This window comes from Gossypium arboreum, chromosome 8 (assembly GCF_025698485.1).
Source record: "Gossypium arboreum isolate Shixiya-1 chromosome 8, ASM2569848v2, whole genome shotgun sequence".
Taxonomy (NCBI): domain Eukaryota; kingdom Viridiplantae; phylum Streptophyta; class Magnoliopsida; order Malvales; family Malvaceae; genus Gossypium; species Gossypium arboreum.
Window position 1 is genome coordinate 55,953,844 of NC_069077.1, and position 10,991 is coordinate 55,964,834.

General features: G+C 35.6%; 1 protein-coding gene across 2 annotated transcripts; it reads right to left on the reverse strand.

Annotated features, from left to right (window-relative positions):
• Nucleotides 1-713: 713 nt before the first annotated feature.
• LOC108470258 (uncharacterized) lies at nucleotides 714-8,264 on the reverse strand. 2 transcript variants are annotated; one of them, XR_008269649.1, is made up of 2 exons: nucleotides 7,885-8,264; nucleotides 714-1,254 (listed from the first exon to the last, which is right to left on the reverse strand). XR_008269649.1 is itself a non-coding variant. In XM_017771550.2 (2 exons), exon 2 carries the CDS (start codon nucleotides 7,519-7,521, stop codon nucleotides 7,081-7,083), a length of 441 nt encoding a protein of 146 aa, XP_017627039.1. In that variant the 5' UTR covers nucleotides 7,522-7,599; nucleotides 7,885-8,229; the 3' UTR covers nucleotides 6,824-7,080. The 2 variants fall into 2 exon arrangements, 1 of the variants encoding a protein (XP_017627039.1); XM_017771550.2 differs by lacking the exon at nucleotides 714-1,254 and adding an exon at nucleotides 6,824-7,599 and having other exon boundaries at nucleotides 7,885-8,229.
• Between the last annotated feature and the right edge of the window lie 2,727 nt (nucleotides 8,265-10,991).

Genomic DNA, 10,991 nt, shown 5'->3' on the forward strand with positions numbered 1-10,991 from the left:
TAATATGTCACGTGTTACTATCTTATTATACTATTAGATACGCTAGTTTTAATAGTAAAAATAAATAAAAGATTTAATAGAAAAGACCAATATAGTCTTTAGATGAATATAAAATTAATTTATCTATTTTTAATAAAAATTAAATATAATCTAACTCTTAATATAATAATCTCTCAAATCTAGTTGAAAGAATTTGAAAATAATAATGATGCTAGAGGCAAATTCTTCACTTCAGCAGTTGTCCCTAACAGCCCAAATGCTTTACCTACAACCTTGTTTAGTTATTGTATATGCTACTACTGTTATAGGAAATATCTCGAAAGTTGTAACGCCGCCTGGAATTTTTTGTAGCTGAAGTGAATTACATTATGATTAAAAGTTTTATATGAAGTCTAGATCCAATCCATAGGTAAGTCATTAATAATAATTTAGACACAGCACAATATTAATATTATGATGTGTGGTCATGGTCAAATTTTAATACATTACTTGGTAATTTTCAAGTTACAAGGACGATAAGGGGAAATATGCTTTTATATTGGGAGAAATTATTAAAATGCCAATCTTTTGAGTAATCAACTTAAATCTAGAATAATTAAATATTAAATATTATTCTTGGGATGTCTATCTTCGATTTTAGTCCTAAGATTTCATTTCTCAACTTTAAAAGATGCCCAAAGAGTTTATTGAGAGCGGGGTCCACCAAAGAAATGTTTTGAGCAACTGATGTAATAGAAGTCAAACAATAATGTTATTTCATGGTCAGTATAAAGATTATAGCAAGTAGCTTAACCAAGCAATTAGGCGTAAGATCACTCATCTTACCCAAAACTCTCCATTAGTTTCAGCAAACCAGGCTTGAAACCAAAGATGTTTATTTTAATTCAAAAAGACAGCATCAGCACATTTATTATGAGCAGCCGAGCAGAAGATACCAATTGCTTTCTTCACCCCATCAAAGCTGTAAAAACATGGCAACTACTAAACACTAGCATGAAGCAGTTCTTCCATGTGCAAAACTCAAACAGTACACCTTTATACATGGCCATTTAGCACTACCCTGTAGCTGCCTGAAGATACCCATATGATTTGAGAATGAATAAGGTTGAATCATCATGCACTGTATGGGGGAAATCCCTCCAAAAGCCAGAACGCCAACATCAAGCCTAAAAGGTGTAAACGTAACATACAATCTAGGCCATCAGCTGTAATAGGCATGCTTTTGATATCCAATACAATCAATCACAAATATACCTGTACAAAAATGATTAAAATAAGCGAAGTCAGAACATTTCAATCCACGAAACTTAGAAAGTGAAAATTTCATTCAGTACTGCAAAAGCATATTTTAACTCTCCTGAATAGCACTTTCAACCCTGCAAAACCAACATATACTTCAGGATCTTATATAACAAATTAACAGGAAAAAAAAAATATAAAAGTATAAACTTAGCATATAATAAACACATGACAACAGCCATGCCATTCCTCTTCAACCTGCATTCACTGGTCAAACCAAAAAGCGATAGAGGTTATGGAATCAAATCAAATATAACAGCAAACCACAGAATTAAGTACAATAGTGATATAGATGTTTTCATTGGAAAACAATATCAACGGAGGAATAGGAATTAGAATTCTACATTTATTTAATTTCTTTGGGAGTTTTAGTTTTACTAGGTTTTTTATTTCCTTATAAACTTTAAATTAGGAATTCTATTAGGACTTTAAATTAGGAATTAGATTAGGATTTTCCTTTGTAATTAACAGCCTATAAAAAGGCTGCCAATATGAAATAAAAAGGGGGTTTATTTTTTATCACAAACGTTAGTTTGGGAAGGGGGTTCAGTCAAAGACAAATCTGCCTTTGAGTAACCATAGGTCGAAGCAAGGATACTTTCTCGTCTAGACCTGTGACTAGATCTTACGCCAAGGCGCATAACAACTTGGTATCGGAGTCAGTTGTCATGGGTGACGAAAAAACTTTGACAGCCAAGCTGGAGGCATTTATGGAACAAATGGCTACAAGGCAACAAGCATTAGAGGAGCAGATGGCGATTTTATCTCTTTCGGTCCAAAAGACAACGAAAGAGAATTTAGAAAAAAATAATGAAGAACAAGGCAGCAGTGGAGGCAAGAAAAGAAATTCAGATTCACAACACGGTGGGGGCATGGTGCCAAGATACTCCAAGATGGAATTTCCTACTTATGATGGTGTTGGTGATCCTTTAGGATGGTTAAAAAGATGCGAAAAATTTTTTGGCAATCAGCGGACCAACGAAGAAGACAAAGTCGGCTTAGCTTCATTCCATCTCTTAGGAGAAGCACAATTGTGGTTTGATCAAATCGAGGAAAAGGAGGTAAATTTGGATTGGGAGCGTTTTAGAGAGTGTTGTCATGTCAAGTTTGGGCCACCTATGAGTAATAACCCCTTGGGGGAACTTGCAAACTTGAGACAAACCGACGGTAAAAGAATATCAACGTCAATTTCAATCACTCTCGGCTAGGACTATCGATCTTAAACCTCGACAACAAGTAAACCTTTTATCACGGATTAGTAGAGGAACTTAGAATTGATATCGAGATGCAACAACCGGGAAACCTTGGAGTTGCAATGAATATGGCTCGAGCTTTGGAACGGAAACAAAAAGTCTCTTCCAAGATGTTATCTCAAACCAATCTAAACTGGTCAGCTTCCCAAAACACTGGCAGCAATTCCATTATTCCAACAACTAAAAGCTTTGCAAAGGGAGGAGGACAAACAACGAAACCAATGGGGAATAACAGCAAAATAGGTTCTTCCGCACCATTTATCAAAAGATTGACACGAGCAGAGATGGCGGAGAGAAGGGCTAAGGGATTGTGTTATAATTGTGACAAGTCTTACTCCATGGGGCACAAATGTAAAAGGCTATTTTGGATAGAAGTACCAGATATTGAAGATGAGCAAGATGATGAGGTAGATGATCTTGAAATTTCCTTACATGCCATTAGAGGAACTTGCAATTCATCTACTATGCAACTACCAAAGAAGGTGTCGGAAAAAAGCAGTGTTAGTTCTCGTTGATTCAGCAAGACACATAACTTTCTACGTGAAGGTCTAGTGCCAAGATTGGGACTGAAAATACAAAAGAAAAAGGGGTTGCAAGTATGTGTGGCAAACGGAGAACGGGTTCCTAGCATTGGCATTTGTAAATCAGTACAGTTCGCTGTGGCCAATGACAACTTTCAAGCTGATTTTTATACAATACCATTAGAAGGGTTTGATATGATTTTGGGGGTTAAATGGTTGTGTACCTTTGGTCCAATTTTATGGGATTTCAGCTCCTTAATTATGCAATTTGCAGTAAACAAGAAGAAGATACTCTGGCAAGGGCAGCACCCAGAGGAAGTTCCACGACTCAGCTTGATACAGGGATAGGATTTAACTAATATAGTATTAGATAAGCTACTGGTAGAATTTGCGCATTTATTCCAAGAACCGTCTGGGTTACCTCCTAACCGCAAATGTAACCATCGTATAACTCTCAAACCAGGAACGGGACCAATTGTAGTCAGGCCTTATCGATATCCACATTTTCAAAAGGATGAGATTGAGAAACAGTGTGACCAAATGTTACAACAAGGAATCATTCGACCCAGTAAATCACCATTCTCTTCTCCAGTACTATTAGTAAAGAAGCATGACGGGTCATGGCGTTTTTGCATCGATTATCGAGAGCTTAATGCTTGCACTGTTAAAGACAAATATCCGATTCCTGTCGTGGATGAATTGTTGAACGAACTTCATGGGGAAAAATATTTTACAAAATTGGATTTACGATCGGGATATTTTCAAATTAGAATGGCAACTATTGATGTGGAAAAGACAGCCTTCCGAACCCACCATGGACACTTTGAGTTTCTTGTCATGCCATTCGGGCTTACCAATGCCCCTTCCACATTTCAGAGTTTGATGAATGACATTTTTCGCCCTTAATTGCGTAAGTTTGTTTTAGTCTTCTTTGATGACATATTAATTTATAGCAAAACATGGACTGAACATATGCATCATGTAAGATTAGTTTTTGAACTCTTGCGGGATAATATGTTTTTCTTAAAGAAATCCAAGTGTTTCTTTGGAGAGTCTCAGGTAACCTACCTTGGTCATGTCATCCATGGTGAAGGGGTTGAGGTTGATCACACTAAAATTAAAGATGTCACCGGTTGGCCAACTCCTAAAACTACCAAGGCTCTACAAGGCTTTCTTGGGTTGGCAGGATATTACAGAAAATTCATCAAGAATTATGGACAAGTGGCTGCACCCTTAACATCTCTTCTAAAGAAAAATGCCTTCAACTGGACTAAGGAAGCTGATGTTGCTTTCACCCAATTAAAAACTTCTCTTTCAACAGCCCCAGCTTTGCAATTACCCAACTTTGCGAGAGAATTTGTGGTTGAATGTGATGCTTGGACAATGGGTTTGAGTCAGTACTACAGCAAAAGGACACCCCATTGCCTTTTTCAGTTGCAAGATTGCAGATCGACACCTTAAGTTGGCTGCCTACGAACGTGAATTAATTGGTTTGGCAAAGGCAGTGACTCATTGGCGACCCTATCTTTGGGGAAGGCATTTCCTCATCCGTCTCGATCACTTCACCTTAAGTATTTGTTAGACCAACGACTTACGACATCTCCATAACAACATTGGATCAGCAAGCTAATGGGGTTTGATTTCGAGTGGAATATAAAGGTGGAAGTTGAACAGTATCGCAGATGCTTTATCTAGAAAAGACGAAGACTTACCACACCTCATGACTGTTTCATTCCTCAAGTTGAAATTCTTAAAGCCATCGACGAGAAATAAGCTTCCCTGAATTATCACAACTCCAAAGAAAGAATTCTACAAGGAGAGTTGGGGCCCAATTGGGTTGCACAAGATGGGTTGATTTTCTTCAAAGGGAGGTTGTACCTTTTACCTACCTCACCAATTATTCCCACTCTTATCTCCTCTATACATGCTATGGCACATGAAGGGGAATTGAAAACATTGCATCGTCTTCGCCAAGATTTTTTTGGAAAGGAATGAAGCTTGCAACCTCAAAATTTGTGCAACATTGTTTAGTATGCCAACGCATACAAATGGCAAAATTTACAGCCAGCAGTTTACTTCAACCTCTTCCAATACCACAACATGTTTGGGCTGATATTTCTATGGATTTCGTGGAGGTCTACCCAAAGTAAAAGGAAATCAGACTTATGGTGGTTGTGGATGATCGTCAAGCACGCTCATTTTTACCTTTGTCCCATCCATTTATCGCTATATCTCTGTTACCGTCTTTTTGCGAGGTATTCGACTTCATGGCTTGCCCGAATCCATAGTTTCGCATCGTGATAAAGTTTTCCTCACTGTTTTGGAAGGAATTATTTCGTCAAAGTGGTTCTAAGCTCGCTTTTCCTCAAAGATACCATCCCCAATCGATGGTCGATGCAGGTAGTTAACCGAACAATAGAAATGTACCTACGATGCCTCTCTAGTGATCGCCCACGACATTGGGTTGATTGGGTTCCATGGGTGAGTATTGCTACAACACCTCATATCACACCGCCTAAAGGCCACTCCTTCCAATTAGTATACTGGTAGGGATCCACCTCGACTTCTCTCCTATTCACCGGTTCTACAAGGATTGAAGTCGTGGATAAGGCTCTACAAGATAGGGATGCACTTTTACACAATGCTCGGGATAGACTCTTGCAAGCTCAAGAACGAATGAAAGCCACTTATGATTTGGGGCACGAGAGTTGAATTTTAAAGTCGGGATTGGGTTTGGTTACGGCTTCAACAAAGATCGACAATTGACGATAACTAAATGTAGCATCACAAGTTATTGCCAAAATATTTTGGTCCTTTTAAAGTCTTGAACAAAATAGGATCGATGGCCTATCGCTTGAATTACCTACAGCAGAGAATACATGATGTATTTCATGTTTCTTTCCTCAAAGAATACAAGGGACCTCAACCAGATGCGGTTGGAGACTTGCCCTTAGTATATGATGGCAAGGCCTTGCCTACTCCACAAGCTATTATTAATTCCAGGCTTAATCGGGGTCGGCGGGAACTATTAGTGCAATGGGCAGGATGCCCTCAAGAAGATGCCACTTGGGAATCAATTGATAATTTTCGAGCAGCTTATCTTGAATTTGAGCTTGAGGACAAGCTCAACTCCGAGAGGGGGAGTAATGATATAGATGTTTTCATTGGAAAACAATATCAACGGAGGAATAGGAATTAGAATTCTACATTTATTTAATTTCTTTGGGAGTTTTAGTTTTACTAGGTTTTTTATTTCCTTATAAACTTTAAATTAGGAATTCTATTAGGACTTTAAATTAGGAATTAGATTAGGATTTTCCTTTGTAATTAACAGCCTATAAAAAGGCTGCCAATATGAAATAAAAAGGGGGTTTATTTTTTATCACAAACGTTAGTTTGGGAAGGGGGTTCAGTCAAAAACGAATCTGCCTTTGAGTAACCATAGGTCGAAGCAAGGATACTTTCTCGTCTAGACCTGTGACTAGATCTTACGCCAAGGCGCATAACAAATAGTTGCAAAAAGAACACAAAACAATAGAATTGAATCTGTGGATTTAAAGCTAGATTAAAAATGAATATGGCACCATCCATCAGAAAATATTGATGTTGAAAAAAATAATTAAAGATTCCACAACATTAACAATTAGAATAAACATAAATAACCAAGGAGTAGATAGATGAAAATCTTTAGAATAAAACTCTTATTACAGACCTAGAAGCACCATAGTTTGATAAATCAAGGTAGATCAGTTGGAGAAAAAGTGAAGTAAATTTGATTTCTCAAAATTAAGCTAGGAAAGGGCTACATAGCATAAGAGAAGGTAAGAAATAAAAATGTTCTTCCTACAGGCAGGTAGAACTATCTACCATCATCAGGTCTTTCATCCATTTATCCATATTTGTCCCATGAAATAAGTTCCAATGGGAACTAGATAAGTGAAACAAGATAAAAAGTCCTTAAGGTTAAGAATAGGATGTGGTATATGTAATCTAAATTCGAAACTAGTCTAGCTCAAGTCCATGCCATCTCCAACTTGGCTGCAGATGGGACTAACAGCAGAGAAAGATCTCTCAAAAGGAGAAGGACGAATCTGCGCATCACGTCTGCGCTTAAAACCACAGCTATCAGAGGGTGGGGAATTGTCAGCATCAAGCTTCCTCCTGACGCCTCTGATCACCTGTTCCTCAGCTTGAGAAAGCGGAAAGACCTGGCCGCTTGCCCGGCAAAGGGAACTATGGTTATCATACAAAATTCTCTGGTTACAGTTCTTGTCACAGATATGTGTGATTCCTGTTAGTTTGCAGCGATACATGTTGCCACAAACATGTTCATTTTGGCATTTACAATCGCATTTGTGAACAGGAAAAGGCCCGTCACGGCCTAGAATAGTAGACAAATAAATAACATTTGCAGGGGCAGCAGCCATGGTTTTGCCGTATACCTCCATTGCCTTTGAGACCAAAAAAGTTTTTTATCTACGGTGAAATTCCAAGAGCTTCAAACCGTGTAGAACTCAAACGTTCTTCTGCAGAACCCAACATAATATCAAAAATTGAGTCAAAATTTTGATATTTTTTGGCTGGGTTCTCTTCTGATGCAAGCTAACTACAATTTTTTTTTTTTTTGGGGGGGGTTCAAAATCCTACTCTAAAAATGTAGTCATGCATGGGAAGGAAATTATAAAACGACCAAACCCAGCTGAAGATCAAAGATTTAAAGAACTAGCCCATCACGTATACACATGATCAAATCACAAACGGATCCTAATCCTCAAACCAGGACATAATAGGTAAAAGAAAAAGAAACAAACCTGGCGCCGGAACAGTGAGGAACCAAGAAAAAGTAGAGAAGTCTGTGTCAACAAGAAGAAATGGGGAAAAGGAGGAGAGGGTGGGGAAAGCATATATAAAGGAATGGGTAAGTGGAAAGTGGATTAAATTAGGGAGCCGAAGAATGGGGATTGGGGGTTGACGCGGCGCGCCCTTAGTAAAAATCCAACCAAAAATCAAAGCATTTAGGAGGAGTTTTGGTTTTGGACATAACACGTCCGCTAAAGGACGTATAAGTTCTAACAGAGTGGGTAGTTTTGGGATTTGCTGTTTGGTGTGGGGGCCAAACAAATTTCACATGTAATTTCACACTGTACCAACGACCAATTGAAAAAACAAAAAACAGAAACTTCAAATCACTGTCACCTTTGAATTTGTCTCTGCCCTTTACCCTTTATTTCTCCTTCCAGTTTTCCCTTTTTCTACTTAACTATTGCCACGTGTCAAACATTTTCCTGCACTAAATTACCAAATAAAACTATTTTCTTTTTAAAATTAAAAAAATAGTCTGAATTTTAAAAAATTTACGAGAATAAATTAATTCTGATAAACTGTTTTGCATTTTTAATATATTGATAAAAAAGCTTTTCACCAAGTCAACACTAAAAGTGGCAACACTATTTTTTTTTTGGTGTAACCTATTAATATAAAAATAAAACTTACAAAATAAGTTTTTATATAGACTTAAAGTCTTATTTTTTTTATTTTCTTAAACAATTTGGGATATGAGATATGTGTACATATCAGGGGCGAAACCAGGGGGGGCAGGCATGGGCCCCGGCCCCCCTAAAATGGGAAATTTTCATTTAGGCCCTTTAGATTTTTTTAAAATTTTAAATTAGTAAAGGTAAAATTGTACTTTGGCCCTCCCTAAAATTATAAAAATTTAATTTAATCCTTTAAAAATTATAAATATATGGACTATAAAAAATTAAAATTTCCTTCTACCCAAAATTTTTTTTTTCTTTCATACAGTACATATAGACTCACAAATAAGTTTGCAGCTTGTTCCTAGACAACGCTTGGATTACTTCCTCTTTAAATAACAACATAAGATTAAAGACTACACTATATTTTATAATTTTTTAATTATAGAGTTTAAAATTTTATTGATAATGTAACAAATGTTTTTCTTTTATGTTTTAGTTTTTTTTGAAAAATATTTACATGTTGATAGTTGTATTTATAGTTTGCATAATTTGTTATTATGGTTTATTTTGAATAAAATTTTGTTTAAAGTGATGTGTTGAAATTCATTACAATTTTATTTATAATGTCAATTCATAATATTATTTTTATTTGTTTAGAGTATTGTAAATTTTATATATTCTACATATTAATAATTCATTTATATAGATATTAACACATGTATTAATATTGTATTCCATCATTTTATTGTTTAATAATTTGATATAGAGATTTAGTTTTAACTTTAATTCATTTTCTTAAAACTAATACACATGGCTTAAACGTTATATAAATATAACTAATATAATATTATATACAAAACTTTAATCTAATTTTTTGTGATGTTAGATCAACAAATTGGTAATGCAATTTTCAAATGATCACTTAAACACATTTGCTAAGTATTTATATCACCATTCTTTTGAAAGGTATGAGTGAAGAAAGATTTTGGGGAAATATATTTTGATCTCTTCAAGAGTTTCAACAATAATCATAGCAAACTTTGATTAGTAAATTAACCTAAACATGTCCTTAGTCTACTCAGAAATGAGCAAATTGATTGAAAGACTAATATGTCGTTTATCGACTCCAATTAAATGAGCAAACTGATTGAAAGACTAATATGTCGTTTATCGACTCCAATTGGGGAGATGTTTTTTTCTTGAGTATCAGAGCGGATGACTCCTAGAAAATAGAGACATAGATGTGACTAACTGGATTGACAATACATCGGATATGACCAAGTAGAGTAGATCCTGAATCCGTTTATTGATTTATTCACTTGTGATGTTCGTAGTGTGGCATACTTTAATCCTAAATGGATGGTGGACTATGTATGCGCTACTCGTATACTTTGATATAAGTAAAAGCTTGAGTTCAAATAGATAATGAACTGAAAGCTGGTGTGTTAGGTATATAACTTTTGCAGTATGTAGCACCATTCACAATTGTGAAATTCAGGGCCCAAGAAATGGGTAAATGATACCCTCTCATCGAAATTACATGATAGATGAAAAGTAAACGTGACCATAGGTCGTTTGTCTTTATAATGAATGACTTGGTTACTATTTGATAGTGATTGATTTTCATAAAAAAAGATGTAGTGGTTACCATGAGATAAAATAGGATCATATTAGGAGAACAAAGTTATCCTAAAGAGATTAAGGATATCCTATGAGAGTAACACGCTTATGGCAAGGTCATTAGACGAGCACTGGTTGAGTAGCTTTCGTAATGGTATGTAATTGAGGAGAGCTCAGTCATGATACTATAGTGAAACGATTTTGTGACTAAATGGGTTTATAATTAATATGCGAAAACTTAAAATTTAATTATAAATCATTTGATCCTTGATTACATATGTTGAATTGGTCCTTCCGCTAGCTCGTTGAAACCAGAAATGAATTGCATTTAGAATCAAATTAACAGAAATAGATAGAAATGATAAAGTTAGAGAAAGATTATTTTCGAAAATGAATGTGGTTTTTTCACTAAGTATGGAAATGACCTAAGATTTAATTTAAGTTTTTCAAATTATTATTTAATAATTAAAGTTTGAAAATGGAATTAAATTAAATGGTCATTGTGAATCTGTTGAATATGAAAATTAAATGTCACACCTAGTTTCTATTAAAATCTAAAATTAATGAAGAATTGAGAGTTAATTAAAAGAGAGAGAGTAAGTTCAACGGACTCTACTGAAAATCTAGAAATTTTAATGGTTAAATGGTAAATAGTTGGGTCTCAATTCTAGTTCAGTTAAGTTGGAACCGATTGGTTCCTTAGTGGGAAGCTGCATGATTATTGCTGGAGGGTTATTTAGGGCTTTGGTGATCGTGTGACATCTGGAATTAGGGCCTAGTCAGAATAGTAGTTTTGAGACCACAAATCTGAGATAAAA

Excerpts from the sequence above, each read along its gene's own strand:
- LOC108470258 (XM_017771550.2), bottom strand. The coding sequence starts at position 7,521 with ATGGAGGTATACGGCAAAACCATGGCTGCTGCCCCTGCAAATGTTATT.